This window comes from Arabidopsis thaliana, chromosome 4 (genome assembly GCF_000001735.4).
Source record: "Arabidopsis thaliana chromosome 4, partial sequence".
NCBI lineage: Eukaryota > Viridiplantae > Streptophyta > Magnoliopsida > Brassicales > Brassicaceae > Arabidopsis > Arabidopsis thaliana.
In genome coordinates this window covers 16,505,507-16,526,649 of record NC_003075.7, presented here as the reverse complement: position 1 = coordinate 16,526,649, position 21,143 = coordinate 16,505,507, and the positions used below count along the sequence as shown (strand labels likewise).

The 21,143-nt window shown below is 32.7% G+C and overlaps 4 protein-coding genes across 9 annotated transcripts, besides 1 other annotated feature; 1 reads left to right on the top strand and 3 right to left on the bottom strand.

Moving 5' to 3' along the window:
- Nucleotides 1-3,419: 3,419 nt before the first annotated feature.
- GBF6 (G-box binding factor 6) lies at nt 3,420-4,789 on the bottom strand. The gene has a single exon (NM_119625.3). It carries the CDS (start codon nt 4,199-4,201, stop codon nt 3,722-3,724), a length of 480 nt encoding a protein of 159 aa, NP_195185.1. The 5' UTR covers nt 4,202-4,789; the 3' UTR covers nt 3,420-3,721.
- Nucleotides 4,424-4,552: a sequence feature (AT4G34590.uORF1).
- Nucleotides 4,790-7,903: 3,114 nt separating the features above from the next.
- On the bottom strand, nt 7,904-11,548 carry COW1 (Sec14p-like phosphatidylinositol transfer family protein). 2 transcript variants are annotated; one of them, NM_001342293.1, is made up of 13 exons: nt 11,446-11,548; nt 11,210-11,272; nt 10,877-11,129; nt 10,213-10,312; nt 9,843-10,109; nt 9,676-9,753; nt 9,448-9,599; nt 9,255-9,354; nt 9,067-9,156; nt 8,858-8,990; nt 8,405-8,787; nt 8,229-8,303; nt 7,904-8,137 (listed from the first exon to the last, which is right to left on the bottom strand). In NM_001342293.1, exons 2-13 carry the CDS (start codon nt 11,226-11,228, stop codon nt 8,123-8,125), a joined length of 1,665 nt encoding a protein of 554 aa, NP_001328041.1. In that variant the 5' UTR covers nt 11,229-11,272; nt 11,446-11,548; the 3' UTR covers nt 7,904-8,122. The 2 variants fall into 2 exon arrangements, with proteins under 2 accessions (NP_001328041.1, NP_195184.2); NM_119624.3 differs by lacking the exon at nt 11,446-11,548 and having other exon boundaries at nt 11,210-11,263.
- A 729-nt stretch (nt 11,549-12,277) lies between these two features.
- Nucleotides 12,278-15,717, top strand: THY-2 (thymidylate synthase 2). 5 transcript variants are annotated; one of them, NM_119623.5, is made up of 12 exons: nt 12,278-12,400; nt 12,503-12,544; nt 12,773-12,818; nt 13,095-13,597; nt 13,678-14,065; nt 14,156-14,200; nt 14,309-14,374; nt 14,498-14,559; nt 14,643-14,717; nt 14,809-15,098; nt 15,185-15,291; nt 15,411-15,717. In NM_119623.5, exons 2-12 carry the CDS (start codon nt 12,540-12,542, stop codon nt 15,519-15,521), a joined length of 1,698 nt encoding a protein of 565 aa, NP_195183.2. In that variant the 5' UTR covers nt 12,278-12,400; nt 12,503-12,539; the 3' UTR covers nt 15,522-15,717. The 5 variants fall into 5 exon arrangements, with proteins under 5 accessions (NP_195183.2, NP_001328948.1, NP_001328947.1 ...); NM_001342291.1 differs by having other exon boundaries at nt 12,300-12,400; nt 13,170-13,597; nt 15,411-15,682; NM_001342290.1 differs by lacking the exon at nt 12,503-12,544.
- Nucleotides 15,718-17,825: 2,108 nt separating this feature from the next.
- Nucleotides 17,826-19,034, bottom strand: AT4G34560 (uncharacterized protein). The gene has a single exon (NM_119622.3). It carries the CDS (start codon nt 18,725-18,727, stop codon nt 18,062-18,064), a length of 666 nt encoding a protein of 221 aa, NP_195182.2. The 5' UTR covers nt 18,728-19,034; the 3' UTR covers nt 17,826-18,061.
- Nucleotides 19,035-21,143: the final 2,109 nt, after the last annotated feature.

Here is a 21,143-nt window from a genome sequence, read left to right as displayed (position 1 = left end):
ATTATCTTCATAAATTTTGAACATATATATCTCAATGGACATGAAATGAGAACCATACTATAGAAAAAGAAAATCTACAAACTTGAGAATATAAAAGGCATATACATGTATACAGAATACTAGACACATTTGTACTATAAATTGACTATAAACATTCTCTTTCACGATTATTAAAATTTACTTGAAGGAATAAAGCATACGTCGATATATATGCAGTTTAAAAGTAGTGGTATTCATATCATGATGTAACAAAATGGAGAATCCGAAAATCGTAAAGAGGAAAAAGTGTTTTGTTTTGTTTTCCAACTTCTACCTACCAATACCATATATTTCAACATTAAGTAAGCCATGTCACCTTTTTGCTTACTGTTTTCTTGTTTGTTATCATTAACATATACAAAATCTAGCTAAGAAGCAATTAATCATGCACATTGAAACATTTTCATAAGTTTAGTTGCGTCAAATACACAAATTTAATCGGCATGAATATACATCGACATCACTAACACAATTCAATAGATTATATACTACTAGTGAAATATTCATAATTTGTTTGGTTGCCAAAGTCTAGATTTGTCCACTCCTTTTTTTTTATGTTGCTCTGAACCTTTCTTTAGAGTAATGTATACAAAAAGCACCGACTTCTTCCCATTATTGGCTCGTAGCCGGGTAGACTTTTATTTCTGGAGGCCTTTTATTGACACTGGAGGCTTTTAAAATTTAAAATATACTGTTGGCTGCCGTCCCTATAATACGGTTGAGTTTCTTTTCCATTAAAAGAAAAATAAAACGTCTATAGCGTATATAGTAATATGATAAATGAATTTTAGTTACGAATATATTAATTAAATTGAAGTATATGACAGTGAAAAAAGTAGTATATAAGCTGTACAACGGCTAAGAATTTCAATATTTGTAAAGGACGATTTATTATGTCTTTTAATCATCTCTTGACCTCCGTAACATGGTTGAAATTATGTTCAATCGTTGAGGCTTATTAGAGAGAACTAATCAAAATTGGGAAAGTTGCGCGCTTACGCAACTCTAATGACATTTTCACTCTAATTTAACATATTATTTTGATAACAAAAAAATATGATTTTGACAACCTTAAATACCTTTGCATGTTTGTACAAAAAAAAATTAAAAAAAAATTGCATGTTACGTGGGAATAGAAAAGAAATGTGATCCACTAGCAGACAAAACATTACCTTCGTTTCGCCCTGTGAGCATCACTAAAAACGTTTTTAATCATATAGATATGTTTTTTGGGATTTTTTTCTCCTTTTGAGTTTTGTCTAATCGTTTGACTAAAGCTCTTCCTTTGACTAAAGCTCTTCTCAAGCATATATCTTTCAATCTGAGGGAATCTTCAAGAATATCTGCAGACAATTCGTGTAAAATCAGTTGGTGTATGTTTTAATGTAGATCAAAAGTTAATGCCTGTCTTTGTTCGTGGGATTAGAGTATAGTACATCGAGTTTAATTAGGCATAAACCAACCCACAATCTATATATGTAACCAAATGTCTCTATGGATTGACTCACGACCGTCCTGTGGCTCCTATATTTTTCTCCAAGACTCCTCCAACCTTCTTGATTGTCTGTTTTTCAGGCTGATAGGTTGTTATATTACGTCATGCAAAAGATCTTTAAGTTGTTTGTGAAAGTCCATTATAATTAATAAACTTATATATATATATATATATATATTCTCTTATATAACGAAAAGAACCTTATATTAGATTCTTTAGATGCATATATATTGTATACATAATTAACCGACTGATTATCAATTATGTTTGTTCAGGTAGATCTAGGATAATTAACAAACGTTATAAAATCATTTAATTAGGCGATCCACTATTAAAGTCTTTGAATTATCATGTGTTTTTAGGTCAAGTACCGGCAAATATTGTTCCCTGCACATGACAAATTTGCCATAATTGATTATCACTTCCAAATTATTATGTTTTTGAATTTTTTAACAACGGCTATTATAAAAGGTGCATTTGCTATATAAGCTTATGGAAGAAGATATCATTTAAAACAAAATTTATGATCGGAAAATCGTAAAATGAATAAGGTGTTTTTTTGCATGATAACAAGTGTATCATCGGATAAATAATGTATTACATAATTCATGTTATTGGTTAAAATTATCCACGATTATTATCCCACTAATTTCAGATTTTCTAGCATAGTGTTTTTTTTCTTTTCTTTTTTTTTTGTAATAAATCTTTACCATGCATATGGTGATTTAGTGCGTATACTCTAGCTAGTATAAAATGATATTCTGGTTTTTATCAACTATCTCCTTTAGTACTTCACATTCTGTTAGTTTTTTTTTTAATAATTAACCCCTTCACTTAACTTACGTTTTGGGTCTTTATTATCTTCGAAACTACAAACAGTAAGCAATGAATTACATATCTTTTCAATGTTCCTAAGAGCCTAGCTAGATCAAAACACATAAGATGCCTTTTTATAATCTCTCGAGTCTGTCGACACATGTACGATATTCTCAAGAAGGAATACTAAACTTGAAATAAAGGTAAAAAATATATACCGCAATTATCAAATAGAAGACTTCTTCATATAAAATAAAAAGAGGCTTTCTATTTATAATATTTATGAAATGAACCATCCGTGATCAATGGATATAAAACAAACTATCCAGCAACAAAAAGTATAGTTCTGCCAAAAGGGTAGAATAGGATTCCCATTATTACTCACGATGTAGTATAACCATTATTTTGTGATGTACTTGTATATGGATCTATTGGTGATAAATGGAACTGTGAAATTTAAAATCCCAAAAAGAAATTTGAGATAAGAAAATCAATTAAAAGATGATGTGTAAAAGCAAAGAATACAAGAGGCTATGATTTCACCTATAAGTCTAGCACACAAAAAAAATCTCCAAAATTCACAAGAAATAAGTTTAAAATATTTTACAAGAATCTGCACAGTTTCATTTCTTATTCTGAGAGATCTTCAGACATAAAAGGATTTTATGTAAGATGTTATATGTTGTTTATCTTTTTCCAGATCAAAAAGAAAATAAGGTTTCTTCTTATTACAACATTAACCTACCAACCCTCAATTCATCTAGATTCTTAAAAGTTTTGAATTTCGTAAGTCTTCTTCTTAAGAATAGATCCAAATCTATAAACTGAATCTAATATCATCCACACTCGTTCATGACTAAAAACACCTTAATCAACATTAACACCTTTTTAAAATTTTACTTTGGCGAGTTGAAGATTACCCAAAATTACAAGCTATTTTATCATTGATATTTCATCTGCCTACTATAATGTTTGATTGGCGTGAAACATGATTCTGTAGAGCGTACGTTACATGCGAAACTCTTACTACGATACATTTTATTACTTTACTATTAATGCTCAAGAAATTATATAAAAATGGGATTAGTACTTAAGAATAAAAAGAAAGTAATAAGCATATTACAATATTAAGAAAACACTTTGTACTCATGCGGCAACAGAGCCTTTATTACAGACACACTCATAACGATGATGCTTAGAGATACCTAACGCCTAAAACGGACCCAAACAAACAAAAATTTGAAATGGAAACAAATCAAACAACAGACCCATTTTTATATATAAATCTCTCTCTTTGGACATGTCTCTAAATCGGACAAATAAAAACGGCCCCATTTCTTTGTGATTTCGAGGGGGTTTTTAGGTCCACATTTAATACATTAAAGCATCAGAAGACGCCATGAGAGGCTGGTTCATAATATAAGACATGTTCATCTGATTCACGAAGAAATCATCACACTCCAAACCAACCAGAGGGTTCGAACACATGCCCATGTTGTTGTTGTTGTTGTTGTTGCTACTGTCGAGGAACTCGATGATGTCGTTGAGAGATTGGAGCCTGTGGTTAAGTTCATCAAGCTGAGCTCTGAGAACAGAGTTCTCTGCTTCAACGGTTAGGTAGTGTTGCGTTGTGATGCTGACACTTGTCACGATCTCCGTGTTCTCTTTTTTCAGATGATTAACCTGAGCCGTTAGATCGTCTAGGAGCTTTTGTTTCTTCATTCTTGATCTCCTTGCAGATTCACGGTTTGAGAGCATCCGTTTACGTTTCCTCTGCTCCATGAGACTCTCCTCCGATCCTGACGACGTTTGAATCGTCGACGAAGTTGTTCCCGACGACGACGATTCCATTTAGTAACACACAAACAAAAACAGGGAAGAGTTTTTTTTAAGAGAAGAGAGATAAAATATTTTAAAATGGGTTTTTAGGGGAATTAAAAACAGAACAGAACAAGACACAACAGAACAGGACAGGACCCAGATGACGAAAAACGAAGAAGAGAAATTTGAAAAGAAACTAGGGTTTTGTTGTAATTATGCGTATAGATATAAAACTGGAGATAAGTTCAGAGATCATGAGACATAGTAAAGCCAGTAAAGGAAGACAACAGAGAAAGATTGAACAAGATGGGTCCTGCGCCTGATTGTGGAATTTAACATAAACCCAGAGAGAAAGATCTCACTGAGTATTATTGGAGACATGTGTCTCAAACACCAAGAACTGCTGATTAAGCATCAATGTTTTTTTCTATTTCTTTTTTTTTGGTAGCTAGCCTACTCTTACAGAAGCTGAGATCTCTAAGAAATGAATCTTTGAAGAAATCAGAAGAAGAAGAAGGAATTAAAGGCGATATCTTCGAGAGAGAGAGAAAAGGGAGAGAAGGAGAGAAGAGGGGGCTTTGAAATGGTTGAGGAGAAAGATTTTATAGAAGAAAAATCATCAAAAAGCGTTTTGAGTGTTTGTGCAACTTGATGGTAAGCGATACATTTGTTTGGATTCTATTAGGGGAAGAAGATTCTTTTCTTTATTTTTACATTTTTTTCCTAACTTTTTTTTGGTAACATTTTTTCCCTAACCTTTAAAAAGTTTTCTAGAGTGTCTACATTAATCAAAGCAATATTTTAAACAATTAATTTTTCTTAATGAAATATTTCAAAATTAATTCAAAGATAAGTAAGAGAAAGTGTTTTTTCTTCTTTTGAATGGTATTGATCAAAAATTATATGTATTTAGTTGGTAAATTATTTACTCATCATTATGTCAAGATAAAAAAAATATTTATATTGTTTAATGAAAAGCCTAATCATATACTGTATTAAATTTAGATACTATGAATCTTGCATTTATCATAATTAAAAATAGAAAAATTCATCAAATAATTTTAAATAGAAAATTTAGATTTAAATTTATGCTTAAAATAACTCTTGAGATTATACATTCATCAAGTCTTGTTTTTTCCATAAATTTTGTTGCAGTTATACCTAAACATCCATTTAGATTTTTTTTTGCATTTAATAACAAGTAATTGAAAATATAGCTTTATTGAAGTTCTTAGAAACCTAATACCAAATAAATTTCCCTTTCAAATTTTATAAACTGTCGTGGTAGATAAAGATATTTCAAAGACAGAAAATTAAAGCTCACACAAAAACAGACCAGCTTAAAAATTGACCTGCCTAAATTTTTTTTTTTTTTCTTTTGGTTTTGTTTAGTACTGTGATTTCTTAGGAGGAAAGAAATTGAAAAAAAAAACAAAGTACAGTTTCTTTTACAAAGATTGCAGATAAAACTATTCTTTGTTTTAGAGGAAAACAAAACTTTTTCTTTGTTTTCTTCTTTTTATTATCACAAAAAGTAAAAAGTTAAGCTCAGAGGAAAAAAGAAGCGAGAACTTTATTAAATCTTCTTCAGTAAAACAGTAAGACCATCTCCATCGGTGAGAAACCCATTTTTATAAAATAATATAAATTTTATTATTATTTTATTATTTATTTTTTTAATTATTATTTGAACCAATCAAAACAAAACAAAAGCAAAAATGAGTTTCTCAAGTGAGAAACGTTTTTACTTTCTCTCCACATTTTTTGAATTTTTTGTTCTGTTTTAATAGACCAGAATCCAGAAACTCGCGATGGAAATGCTCTAAGTCTATATTTGTCGGGAGAAAAAAAACACACAGCAAATCTATTTTCACGTAACGACAAAAGAGAAAGAAAAATTAATGATATATTTGTAATGCGAATTATTATTAAAAAAAAAAGCAAAAAGAAAAACATGAAAGCCAGAATTTGTCTGCAGAAATCTATGAAACTAATTAAAAATCAATTACCACCAACACTAAATAAAATAGTTAATTTGTGAATAATCAAATGAAAAAAAACCTGAAATAAAAATAAAAAGAGATTAAGAAATACAAAAGAATCTGTGCTTAGAGTAAAATGAGAAGAACATGTGTAAGTAGGCCGAAGAAGAAGAAAAGGTGAGAGGGACATGTGAGGTTGGGATACGAACTCTCCAGACTCAATACAGCTGTTTTCATTTCCTAATCTTATTCTCCAATTTGTGAAAGATTTATACGTATTAATCTGGGTTAATTATTCAGATGCTGATAATATGTAAGGATTATAATAATTAGTTAAGTACTTGTAGAGTAGTAATTTAATACTACATTCTTAATGTATTCCACCGTCTTACCACAGATGGTGTTTTAGTTATAAAAATTGTTTTACAAAATTTAAATTACGATTAAATAATTTAACTTTTTTCGTTTTTTATTTATTTTCAGTTTCTCTTTATTAGTTTGGGAAAGTGTGGAAGAGATCCACTGATCCAGCCCACTTCCCAAAAACGATGCATGAATTTCACCAAACATATTCACTCAACATACTTTTTAGTCTATTTATAAATAAATCAAAACAGTTAAAAAGAAATATAACAAAATTAGTAAAAAAGAAATTACATGAATGGTACGACACACTTGATAGTTGATATCTAATCATGCCAACCTCCAAAATTCCGGGGATACTCTCACAAAATTGGGTTAAATTTTTAAAAGGTCAAAATTTTCTTCGGATCTTGAAATCTCATTATACAAAACTAACCGACATAGACCAACCGCTCATCGTCGTTAATCTTAATTTGCATAATCATTTTTTTCTTAATTAAATTGCATTATCATTGATAATGATGTAACGCCAATGTCGACAAACGTCTCTCCGCAATCCTCAAAAAGAATCTGAGAAAGTACATGTGTGTCCATTTATTACACGTTCACGGTTCATTCGATTACAATTTTGCTTGATGTTTCAATTGGATATTTTAATCCCAAAGTACAATTATTATTTCTTACAGTGGCTACAGACCTCAGTAGAACATCTTTTGACCTTCGAAGGAAACAAATGGTCTCAAGACTTCATGTGATTCTCTGTGAATATTTTTGTTTTAACTGTGTATATATATTCTTTAAAGAAACCCTTTGTGTATTTCGCTATATCTAACAATCAAAATCTTCAATAATTCACGTATATAAAAAGCTTGTCGAGAGATTGATTTGGTTGATATATCTACACGTACGTGTTTCCTTTTTTCTCCTTTTAATGTTGTTATTACTAGAAACCAAATTCGTTTGGCAACAAGTCTAGCTTTTAGATATCTAATTTCTTATACAAATTGACGGACATGGTGCTTTCTTTTGTTACAAATAAATAAGAAAAAAGTTTTATATATTGTTGCAGGAAAAATATGATCCGTAAATATCATGGAAGGTACATACAATCTTTGTGTGGGGACTACCAAAAGAAAGACAACGAAAGAGAGAGGACTAAAGGAAGTAATAAACGCAAATGCAAAAAAAGGAAAACAAAATTCAATTTGTGTTCTATCTTTCTCAATCACATGACCAAACAACAAACCCTACTTATTTATGTTTGGGTAAGCTCCATATTATTTCACTTTACAAAACTATAATTTCTGGGACTAATATGTTACTTACGGTACGGTGATATAATAAAACTTAACTTCAATACCAATCGTAGAATATAGTTTAATCACGTGGATAAAATCACAGAAAATTCATAGAGAAATTAGAAAATGCACACACAAACAATATGTCACAGCCAAAAAGATAAATATAGTTTTCACTTCAGATAAATGTACAAGTCTGTTGCTTTTAAGCTGAATCTATTCCTCATTTGAAAAACAAAATCACAAACAAACTCTCTCTGGTTGATTCAGCCTCTTGCTTTATGATCTCATATTCTTTCCTCACTTAGTTAGAATCCGAAAAACTGAAAAATATGTAACACTGTTAGTATATATGAATGAAAACAAAAGTGTTGGAAGTTAAATAACCGATGTGTGTGAATGTTTTGTTCTTACCAGCTTCTTCTTCTTCTTCTTTTTCTCGATGTATGCCAAAATCTCCTTCTGGCTCACAAGTGCTTCTTCCAAAGCCTAAACCAAAAATAAATCCAAACTCAATCATCGATTTCTAGTTAAAGAACCAGATTTGGTTATTGTCCGGAACATTTCTGGTAGTTTAAATTTTGCCTAACCTTCTTGGTCTCAGTCAACTCTTGCTCAAGCACTTGAACGCGATTAAGCGCGGCCTGAAGTTTCTCTTCTTTCTCAGATTCGACATGAGCAGGTTTCAAGTCAAGGAACATGCACTTATCTTCCAGCTCAGCCATACGTTTCACCATCAACATATATTCAGAGCTCGAGACTGGTGCTGCGAATTGACCTTGATTCTGCTTAGACTTTGTAGATTCCTCATAACAGACTGAGTTTCCATATAAAGCAGCCTCGGTGAGTTTGCGTGGAACGTCTTTTGATAGCCTAACCATTGCAACTATTCCCATCACAAAGGCCATGACCCCTCCCACAAGTAATCCATCTCCTTTCTTGGGTGCCCCTTTCCTAACATAGCACTCTAACCCTAAAGAATCTTTGATTTAGTGCGTGCAGAAGAAGAAACATTTTTCTTTCTTACATGAGTTTAGTTATACCTTTAGAGATTGGAAAGTTTTCAGCTTTCTGAGTTTTGGCAAGCCATGCCATATCCATTGACTTGTCAATGGTTGCAATTTGCTTCTCATACACATTATCTTCATCGGTTTTCTTCTTGATTCTCTCAAGACTCTGCAGCGTTAATGGAGAATCTCAATAAGCTTATATAAATTAGCTGATTGAAAGATATTATTGTTATTTAACTTACTTCGAAACCTGAAGTTGATCTTCCTTGGTCTACATGCTTGTGTTCATCTTCTGAAATCGGTGAACACTTAGCTTCACGGTTTATAGCGATCTGCTTCCATTTAAAAACATGTTTTTGTATGTATGAAATTCAGAAAAGCTAGTCAAATTTATAAATTTCAGTCCCTAATTTGGTAAATTGTTAGTTACCTTGAGAACTTCAGGATCATTCCATGGACCTTTGTCAGAGCGCATACAACCTCCTTTGTCTTCACAAGTGCAAGCACCTCCAAAGAACTCAGGCAATTCACTGTTTACAATACAAAACATCTAATGAATGTTCGAGTTTCGACAACAAAAAAGAACATATATAGTCAACAATTTTATAGTAGCATGATGTTACCTAGCATCGATGACCTCGAGCAATTTGCTATGATATTTGTTCCCAAGAACATGAATCTTTGCTGTGGTCTTGGGATCAAGAAACGACTTAACTGTGCTCCACAAGAGCCGGAATCCAGAACCAGCATTGATGATAAACATCCGGTTCAAAGTCTACAAGATAAACCGGTAATCAACAACTTACGCGCTTATAAGAAAACATATTTATTCTAATTAGCTACATATATACCTCAGGGTAATTTTCATTGTCAATCTTGCAAAGCCTTTGAAGAAGCTCTCTTGCAGATTTGCTGAAGTTCTTAAGACCCTAATCACTCAGAAAACACGCACAGTTTTGAATTTACCCACTTTTGAACTGAAAGAGATCATAAAGAAATGAATTTATTAAATACGTACCACGCCTTGCACGTCAAGAATTGTTGTGCTCTGATCAATGTGTTTATTTGCTGCTACAGAACAAGAAGGGAACTTGACCTTGAAAGTCTTCTCGAACTCTTTGACATGATATTTCACGTACCGGTCCATTGTTGTCACTTGGAGTAGCTTGTTAGCATCGATTTGACCTAGTCTCTCAATGTAAACTGGTCTGCCTTCCTTGTCAACTCCATGATAGCCTTGAGGGTAGTGCTTCATCACTTCATCAATTTCTTCGAAATCAAAATCCTACATCACATTTAGAAACATACATTATAGAACTTTTTAAACCCACAAGAGATGCAAAGTTGGATCCAATTAAATGCTCCGAGATTTTAGGAAAAAGATTCACCTCAATGATTGTGTCAGCGCCGAAATCTTTCCTCCATTGGATCATGTCACTCCACATTTGCTTAGCTTTCTCAATGTCAAACTTTCTTGCTCTCAAAAATCTGTTTATGTTCATCAATACGAAAATATAAATCTTCTTGATGAAATTCAATATTATTTGATATACCAAGTTTTTTTCTTTTTGAACAGACTAAGGTTTTTCTTTTCATTTTCTTCATAGTTAATTTTATAAAATGTTCAAATTGTATTAAATGATGTTAGGAAATAAAGTGTTGACAAATCTTTCTTCGCTTCGATTATTTTCTTTCCATAAATCCTTTTGGTCTGAATTTAAAAATAAGATTTGATTTTTAAAATATTTGAAAAAGTTTATGTATGCATATATCTGTATATGAGATTAATCAGAAAAATATGAAATATTTAACTTTATCGCTGAAAACTTCTTATCTTTAAAATAATACATATGGCAGTTTATTTGTTGAATATGGTCAGATATCTATAATCTTTGACCTAATTTTCTCTCGGGTTATAGTCTAGTCCAAACTAACAAATCAGGTTTCAAAATTTTTAATCTTATTGACTTATAAGAATACTACGGTCTCGAAATAACTTTGTGAATAAGGTAAGAAAATAAAGAGATTGAATAGGGAAAATAATTTTTTTACCGAAGCATCATGTGGAGATCATCGAGTTTGGATGGCAAAAGCTCGTCAAGGATAAGAGCTTGACGAAAAGCATCAAGAGCTTGAAGATCTTCTGCGTCAATGTCGTCCTCAATCGGAACGGACATGACTCTGCTGCTGCTTCTCCGACCTTTTTTCTTGAAGGAGTTCTTGAATCTGTTGGATGCATTTATCGCTTTCTTCTTCAGCGAGCTTATCTTCACTATCTTCCTCTCTTCCTCCGACATCTCTATTTCTGATTAACAATTTGTAATTTGCATTAGACTTAAGAAATATCTCTGTGAATAAAGGCAGGAAATGTATGAAAATACTAACCAGGTTTGGTCTCAGCCATGGTTAGATGAGTTTTAAGCACTCTGTTTCACACGGCGATAATACCTACCAAGACAACATTGTAAAGATCACTTAAGAAAAGCTTAGATCGAAATCGCATGAGAAATGATTAGATGAATCTAAAGAATCAAGATGAGTTAAATGACCAAAATGTGTTTTAGGATCCAAAGATGAGAAAGCTAGAGAGAATTTGAGAGAGTTTATTTTTTTATTTTTACCTCTATTGGAGAAGATTGTTTGGGGAGAGGTAAGGGAGGCTGAAGATAATGGAGAGGCTCATTTGAAGCAAGGTGAAAACATGTAGACAACTATTTAGTTCTGATTCTAACAATCTATATATTGACAGGGTCCTCCTACTGTTTTCCATAATATAGAAATACTTTTTAGAAAAAATCCAATTAATCCTATTAAATAAATACATAGAGTTAGTTTTAAACTAATGAACAACGAATCGTTTCTAAGTAAATAAATTAAATATGAGAGAAATATGTCTTTGTATTAGGAGAAGTGCATCCCACTACTTCCAACATTTTGTCGATGATAAAAAAACATTTGATGTCAACCCAAGTATCTCATGATATTGTTTTTTTTTGTATGATTGTATCGTAACATTATCTACAAAATTTAAACTTTTTACACATACAGTGAATTTAGTTTATAGTAAACAATGGAAAAACCAAATAAATATTATCATTACAGTCTATTAACAATTAATAACCAAGAATCTTAAGGTTTAATTTCCCTTCAAACTAATTGTAAATGATATATCCTGAAATACATCACCACATGGTGATATTCCCCATAGACGGTGCTAAGATACATAAGTTGTTTCTTTTGTTCACATATTATATATCATTCACAATTATACAATAGGTTACTACAGGAATTATAACATTGTACAAGAAGCCAAAAATTCGATCTAATAATAAGTGATACACATGACAAACTATTTCAATATTAACTATTCTTTATAATTAACTTTGGAATCGTTTCTAAAAGGGCCTATTTTCGGTCCAGTTGAGGCCCAATATAATAATGGGTCGATGCTGATTTTTCTTCTTCTTCTTCTTCATTTAAACGACTCAGTGTGACTCAGTCGCCGTCGTCTCCCGCCGTTTATACCCTCTCCGAAGCCCCGAGCGGCCAAGACGCTACGTTTGATTTCGTCTCAAGGTTAGGGTTTTGGAATCTCAGTTTTTTTTTTGTAAAAAAACAATATGAATGCTGAATTTGTTTCTGTCGATTTTGCCTCTGTTTGCAATCATGAATGCGTAGATTCACTCTGAATGGGGATTGAATTTGGTGAACTCCAATGAGGTTAGTTATGGAGTTGTTGTTTTAGTAATTGATAAAGTATTTAGATTCAGAAATAGAAAGCTTGGCTTATTATATCTTATATGGATAAATGCATGAAGAACATAAGAATCTCTGTCATTGTTTTGAGGACTTATCCCCTTATTTCACACTTTGATATGAGTTTGGTCTTGAGCGTTTTGTCTTTGAAATTCTGTAATTCTCGTCTGAAGTTTTGGTTTTTCTTTTTAGGTGTTTGCAAAACTCCGCAAAGACTCTACCTTTAGCGTTTAAATCGGTAAGTGGTGAACTTGACTATGTTTGCATTTTACGTGTTTTTTGTTCTATTGCCCTATGTCTACCTTTTCTGGTGGAGTTACAGTTAAATAAGTGCTTATTTGTGAGTGTGTTATTAATTTATCGTATGTTTGCAATTAGTCCTGTTAGGTGTTTATTAGAAGTGAAAAATGTACTTGGTTCTATGTTGAATGAAGTGTCCTGAAATAAGTAATCTTGTGATTGCAATTGCATTGCTTAGTGATCTTCTCAACTTTTATTTGTGTTCAATCTTCAGGCATTGCTGCCTTTGTCTCAAAGGTGGTTCTGTAAATTTTCTCCTAAGCCATCCTCATTGACAAACATTTTCAAGGTTTCAATTTCAACCATGGCAAACACTCTCAATGGAAATGTGATCATGACTTCAAAGCCTCAGAGTACTTACCAAGTTGTGGTAGCTGCAACCAAGGAAATGGGTATTGGTAAAGACGGAAAACTTCCATGGAATTTGCCTACCGATCTCAAGTTCTTCAAGGATTTAACTTTGTCCACTTCGGATTCTGCTAAGAAGAACGCTGTTGTTATGGGTAGGAAAACGTGGGAGTCTATTCCCAAAAAGTATAGGCCACTCTCTGGTCGCCTGAATGTTGTCTTGTCTCGTTCTAGCGGTTTCGATATAGCCAACACTGAAAATGTTGTAACTTGCAGTAGCATAGATTCTGCTCTAGACTTATTAGCTGCACCTCCGTTTAGTCTGTCCATTGAGAAAGTGTTTGTAATAGGAGGTGGCGACATATTGAGGTGTGTGTTCTATAGTCAAGACTCTCCCTTTTTTCGTGATTTTAATTCTCTTTGATCGTGTTATGTTTGTTGTATTGTAGGGAAGCTTTGAATAAACCGAGCTGTGAAGCCATCCACATAACTGAGATTGATACAAGTATCGACTGTGATACATTTATTCCCACGGTTGACACTTCTGCATATCAGCCTTGGTGTTCGTCGTTTCCAATATGTGAAAATGGTCTTCGATTTTCCTTCACGACTCATGTTCGTGTAAAGAGTTCTTCTGCCGGTGAAGCCTCTGATGAGAGTGATGGGTCAAAGGTTCTTCAAGTTGATTGGAAGAAGTTTTCTTCTGTTCTTCCTAAAATGATTTTTGACCGGCATGAGGAATATCTCTACTTAAATCTGGTCAAAGAGATAATCTCAAATGGAAACTTAAAAGACGATAGGACAGGGACTGGTACATTATCTAAATTTGGTTGTCAGGTGAGTTACTACTTCATAATATGTATCTGAATGTCTTGTTCTGGTTTGCTTATCAAAAGTTAACAAATTTCCATATCTTTGGATCCACAGATGAAATTCAATTTACGCAGGAATTTTCCACTTCTGACGACAAAGGTATGTTCACTTTTACATTGACTTTTCATGTTTTAAGCCCAAAGAGAGTTTGCTTCGTCTTCCCTGCATATCCGGACTAACAAGATCTGTTTGCATTTCACTTGAAAGAGAGTTTTCTGGAGAGGTGTTGTTGAGGAACTTCTATGGTTCATAAGCGGTTCAACCAATGCAAAGGTAAGAAAACAGATCATTTATCATCATTTTCATGCCTTAAGCACCGTGATTGATCAAGATGTGGAGCATATGTAGATGAACTAGATTTTTTTTTTCTTTCTGAGAAGTTTGTGTAAGTGGCAGGTACTTCAAGAAAAGGGTATCCGTATATGGGATGGGAATGCGTCGAGAGCATATCTTGATGGGTAAACTTTAATTCAGCATTTTTCTTTCACAACTTGAAGCTTTGTGGCCATTACACTGATAAATTGAAAGTTTTTAATTTCAGTATTGGACTGACTGAGAGAGAGGAAGGTGACCTTGGACCCGTTTATGGATTTCAGTGGAGACACTTTGGTGCTAAGTCAGTAGCTTCTCTCTTATCTCTTGACACTTTCTGAGTTTTGGCAAAACAGATTTCTGTGTCGAGACATTTTGTTCATCTCTCTCTACAGGTACACAGATATGCATGCTGATTATACTGGCCAAGGATTTGATCAGCTCTTAGATGTAATTAACAAGATCAAGAACAATCCTGATGATCGACGGATTATAATGTCAGCTTGGAATCCTTCTGATCTTAAGCTGATGGCACTTCCTCCATGCCACATGTTTGCACAGTTTTATGTTGCAAATGGAGAACTTTCATGTCAAATGTATCAGCGTTCAGCCGATATGGGTCTCGGCGTACCGTTTAACATTGCCTCATACTCCCTTCTTACATGCATTCTTGCTCACGTCTGCGGTAAAGTTCTAATTCCCACTATAAAAGGAGCAAATTTGTGATTTCAAATATCAGTCATCGTCTGATAGTTTGTTGACATTATGCAGATCTTGTTCCTGGTGATTTTATCCATGTGATTGGAGATGCTCATGTTTACAAAAACCATGTCAGGCCTCTGCAAGAGCAACTTGAGAACCCACCAAAACCTTTTCCTGTGAGTATAAACAAACACATGATTTGCTGATTCTTCAATCTTGTTTGAGTTTGATGAATGCATAATCTACCAATAATTCTTTGCAACTATATGCTTATTTATCTTTGGGATATTTACAGGTTTTGAAGATAAATCCAGAGAAGAAAGATATAGATTCTTTTGTTGCGGATGACTTTGAGCTCATTGGCTATGATCCTCACAAGAAAATAGATATGAAAATGGCTGTTTAGCCCCTAATCAATTTCTTTTGTTATTCAGTCAGAACTTCATAGTTAATTGAATGTGGATGATTCTAGTTTTCCTTTTACCAAGTGGAGAATCAAATCGTTTGGAATAAGAAAATTTTATCATGAACAAAGTTAAGTTTGGAATTCAAGTGAAGAAAAAAAATATCTCATGAACAACTGAATATTTTTTCATAGGATAAAATTTTAATTTATTTGAAAAGAAATTTGATTTATGTATCTTTTCTTGTATGAAGTAGACTATGATAGATACGGTTTAAGAGGTCTGAAAATGGAGTGAGACATTGTTGGACAATAATTCAGAGTAGACAAACTTATATTGTTGATCTTATTATGATTATGAAAATATGTTATTTAACCTGATAATAAAATTGAACTCATATAGCTTAACAAAAGCTATTCATAAGCTAAATGTACGACACGGCCGACGTGACGATACTTTTGTTTAGTTTAGATAGTCTACATCCAAGAATCCTAAGGGTATTTATTTCCTTTACCAAAATATCTAGACAATTCTACTTGATTCGGTTAACAATAGATATATTATGCTAAAGGAGAGATTCTAAGTGATGTTTTGTCTAAGTAACATGAGCAAATGAATGGGATGCTGATGACCCTAAAATGGACTACACGTTATGGCATAAATTCATTCAACCTGCCTCCTCAATCTCTTCATGTTGTATATTGATTAGATACTTTTCGTCATTTTTGTTTTCCAATTTATATTGGCGATCACTATATAATGCAAGTTCCATCTGAAATGTTTTGGTCCATATAAACATTTATATTAAATACTCTAAACTCAAATGGTATGTATTTAAATCAGCATGTTTAACTAGGAAATATGTATGACATATACTTTGTGTTAGTATCATCGTTGTGTCATCGCTAGAGTTTAACCTTTGTATAATACATGTTATCCACAAAAAAGGGAGTATAACAATTAAAATATTCATAACAAATTTGTCTGGTAAACAATATAACTTCTTTTTTCCTCCCAATTAATAAATAACTACTCACATGTAAGGAGAACGTATAAAAAATACAGTAAACAATGAAGTGTAAGTATTTTATAATAAACGATATGTTCCTTACAGGTTTATAATGGCTATCTCACGTGTATCCTTCGTAGATTGGCATCAATCTTTTCTCATGCAAGCGTATCTTGCCTCTTCACCTTTCCAGATATTTGGTTCCTACACGTAAGATAATTTCACCACACTCCGTTCTCCAAATATATTAGGTAAAATTAATCCGTTAATTATGTATTATTAAACATAAACATATATATGAATCAAGATTTCATAATGTTTTTGACATTTTCTTTTACCAGTGTTCTTATCGGACATGCTTGAAATATAGTGTTACGTAATTCAGGTTTTAGCATAAATTTCGAGCATATGTCCGCTACCTAATTATTTCTAGTTAGTTAAAATATCAAAGAATCAATACTCTTGTGTTGGCTTATCAATAGCACATTTTTGAAAGTAAATAAATACGTTATGGGTATTTCTACACTACTTGCAATGGGATTGAAATATATTCCCAATAAAAGTGAGACCAAGATCGATAACGTGACGACATATACAGTACCAACAATTCTCTCCTCTGTTATTAATTCTATTCCCTTTTATCCATAACCCTAATGCTATCCAGCATTTGGAAACACCATTTATATTCTTACCTATTAACTTTCTATTAGTTCTCTCCAGATTAGGCATTAGCTAGTGTGGGTATATCAAATATTCGATGCTTTAGTGTAACTAACCACGTCTGATTTAATATCAAACCTAAATTCGAGGTGTGTGATCCGACCGTCACCATGCATTTGTATGTCCTCAAACCTATTTTGGTATGAAGATTTAACTATCGTCAAAATGTTGAGTTCTACTTTGGAAAAATCAGAAGTTTAATTAATTGTTTTCTAAATTACCACGAGAACTTTATCTATGTTTTATCATCAATCCCATGATATTGAAAATCGCTTATTCAGTAGTTCACACATCTTTAATAGATAGTGGATAAATTATCTTTATTCTCGTATGTACCACCACATTACACAAATTAGAATGTTACATCAATCAGATGGACTCAGTTTTACCCCAACTAGATAATAAATATCTAGGTTCATCCATGAATCCAAACGATACAAACAACATTCAGCATGATAGAATTAGAAACTTTAGTTGGAATGCTTTGACGTCCACGTCTCTGGATTCTTACTATGTCAATGGCCGAATTGTTAATTTGGAGAGTTCGTAACATTTGAATAACTAGTCTCATTAACTTCTTCATTTGTATTTATAATAAGAGATTAAATCATTTATGGTTCTGTAGCTATTTTACAAATCTTGTTTTTAATTACCATTTGTTGTATTTACTTAAGCAACCTTGAAGGTTTACAAGAGTAAAAGATAAAGAGAATTTCTAAGGCAAAGTTACAAGATTACGTAACAGAGGATTCAAGTTTATAACCAGAAGGAAAAAAAAAAAAAAAAAAACATTCACTAGCAAAGAGGATCTAGCTAGATTATCAAGTGTTCTTCATCCTTTTGAATTCTCTTTTGTCTAGCGATGAAAGCTTCAATCTTTGTCCTAAATTGCTCGTTGCTCATTCCATCTTCTGGTTTCTTAACTCTCACCACTACTTTCTTGTCGGAGTCACAAACCCTCATATGCTTCTCCGACACATACCTCTTCATGTTTTTCTCACCATTGGTACTCTCCAGCGGCTTAACCGCCTCAAACGCTTTGTGCGATTGGCTTCTCCCGAAACTAACCCTCTTCCCTCCACTCGGCTTCTTTAGTTGTTCTGTTTTCGTAGCGTAAACTACGGGTTTCTTCTTCTCACTCTTGTGAAGAAATTCTTGGTAAAGATCGTTGCTTGCAGCTTCTGTTGCTGTCTTTGAAGGCTCGTGACTCGAGCTGTATCGTCCGGATTTCGCAAGAAGAGTAATTACAATTGCGTTTCCGATGAAGAAAACGAATCTCGGGCTAACGAGAAACACTGCTGCTTCCTTGAAAATGTCCCCAGAGATTTTTACAGAAGGGAAAGAGAGTTTGGAGATCAAGATTACAAGAAGAAGAAGCTCGAACAGTCTGAACAAGCTCGTGAACGATCTTATTGCTTGGAAATTCAAGATTCCTCTGGATTTCTCCATCTTCAAGTGTTGAAACTTAATTGGATCCATCAAGATGAATTCTTGCAAAAAGAAAAACACAGAAAAAAGCAAGAAAAGGAGCTTTTTTAAGAGATCGTGGAAGTGATTTAGGTCACTCGAAAGAAGTGATATTTACGGAAACAAAGTGAGTAGCAGAGAGTTTTGTCATCAGGAGATTAAACAAAGGAAGAAGAACAATAGTCATGGTGAACAAGGACCAGTTTGTATGTTTCATTAAGAAAAACAGAGGATTGGGGAATATGTATTTGCTCCGTTTTGTTATATCTTTTTGTGTGTTTTTTCTTGGGTTTGTCTTGTAGGTGTTGGATTGAGTTGCTTACGCTTATTATATATAGACTATGAAAAATATTCATGATAATAATAAAAAGTTTATTTTAAATTAAATCAATTTTATTGCAATAAAATGTAGAAAATTCAATTCTCCCAAGACTTTTTATTTTGGAAAAAAACATCTAAATAATTGTGAACAGCATTTGCTTTCTTTTGTTTTTACTTTATCCACAAAATTATTCTCAATGCTCCCAAAAGCTGTCCTAGCTATTCCTTCATCGCCCATGAGGTAACTCATGACCAATCACATCTTCTTCATATTCCCTGATTTGTTTTCATCATTTATTCGATCTTCACTTCTACATATACGTGCATCTTCTAGATAAATCTAAAGACGCTGTTATGAAACTAAATTAATGTGAAAGATTAATTGCATAAATTTATCGGAAGATTTGTAATAGTCTTTGTCGTGTTTAGGTTAATTATCATTGTACAATTTTTACGTGCTCAATTTAGACTAATATTTTTGTTTCAAGAAAGTGTGTTTTGTTTAATCCAAAGATGAAATAAAATAACATATATGTAATCAAAACGTTGGCGTTTACACTTTATAGATGCGTGCAAAACAATACAAGAAGAAGCAGTTACTTAAAAAAGCCTTCTATGAAAGTGGAGAATACAAATGGAAACTGGCAAGTGTAGGATCTTTAACAAACTAAATAACTAATTAAAGGTATATGCATGTAAAGAGTTCTTTGGCACAAAAAAAATATGTTTCTTAATTCAAGAGTGACAAGAGTCCTACTATATATCCCATGATCACTTACGATGAATACATACGTCGTCAAATTACGTACACATGATCTAACAAGATCTCTATGTCTAACAACGTACACATGCAACTGTAAAAACGACATAGATATGAACAGGCGTTGTCGACAGAAAGTTTTGGTCGATAAGAAAAGGAAATTAACAGTCATAACCTTATTTTCTTTTTATCCCATTTTGATACTCTTTTGGAAAGGGAAATTAAAAAAAAAGAAAGCGCAAACTGAAAGGCCACAATTAAATTAACCCCCCAAAAAATCTGAAAGGCCATTATGGATGGGATTTGGATGTAAGAAGCTCTTTTTTTCAGTCTTTAGTTTGAAAATTTTAAGTTAATTTGATGATCTAATAAATTTCTAACTCCTAAACTCTCAAACCCAAAACTAAAGTAAAAATCCTGTCTATTTGAAGCCTATAACTTGTTTATGAGAATCTGAGATACATGTTTTAAAACTATGAAAAAACATTAGAATGTACATTCCACAAATTATACAGATATATATTGCCAATAGATTTATAAGATTATCTTCTAGCAGAAAGCCCATTTGTAAATGTGGAACACTTAATGAGACTGATTTCCTTCTTCACTAAGACAAGCTCAACATTATACACTTTTCTGTCCTTTTTTTTGGTGTCTCTCTTTAATAATTTATGGACTTTAACTTTGCTTTTCCGAAATATGAAAGACCCCATCTTGTAAATAGAATGCAATTAACTTCTCTTTTTGATAGTTTTTGAGTCACCTATTAAACTTTCCGTTATGGACATGATTGATCTATAAAAGAAATTTTCAAATTATGTGGTGGCTGGCTAAGTTGATAAAACTCTCCCATTTCTTTAGATTATCCATTTGTTTCGTAGACTTTGTATCATCCAAAATTTTCTCTCCTTTATTCAGAATTCTGGCGCTTATGAAACTTTTCTTGAACACAATTTTAAATGTAAAAAGGTGAAATTAATATACGTATGGACCCCTCGGAAAGAAAAAGGTCATATACATATGGTCCTTGAGCAAGTAGCTTTGATTTGATTCTGGAATATATGGCTCTACCGCTCTAGTCTAGTGATACACATCATATTTACATATTAGTCGCTTAATTCATTGTTGACTTACTCGATCCATTGTCATGAAGGATTTCTAAGTTTGATATGTCTTCTTCTAAGGGATTTGATTGGTTGGGGACTTGGGACTGTGACTATCTGCTTGAGTTCTATCTCTTCTTGTGTAACTAACCCAAGTAACAAGCCCAGTTCAACATTATTATTGTTCGATCCAAACTAGGCCTAATCTGAACAGAACAAAAGTATATAATTTGAGACGTTATTA

Excerpts from the sequence above, each read along its gene's own strand:
- GBF6 (NM_119625.3), bottom strand. The coding sequence starts at position 4,201 with ATGGAATCGTCGTCGTCGGGAACAACTTCGTCGACGATTCAAACGTCG.
- COW1 (NM_001342293.1), bottom strand. Across the intron at positions 10,313-10,876 it reads GATCTCCACATGATGCTTCG|ATTTTTGAGAGCAAGAAAGT; the intron begins GTAAAAAAATTA and ends GAACATAAACAG. Across the intron at positions 8,304-8,404 it reads AGTTGACTGAGACCAAGAAG|GCTTTGGAAGAAGCACTTGT; the intron begins GTTAGGCAAAAT and ends TTTTTGGTTTAG.
- THY-2 (NM_119623.5), top strand. Across the intron at positions 14,375-14,497 it reads GCGGTTCAACCAATGCAAAG|GTACTTCAAGAAAAGGGTAT; the intron begins GTAAGAAAACAG and ends TGTAAGTGGCAG. Across the intron at positions 15,292-15,410 it reads ACCCACCAAAACCTTTTCCT|GTTTTGAAGATAAATCCAGA; the intron begins GTGAGTATAAAC and ends GGATATTTACAG.
- AT4G34560 (NM_119622.3), bottom strand. The coding sequence starts at position 18,727 with ATGGATCCAATTAAGTTTCAACACTTGAAGATGGAGAAATCCAGAGGA.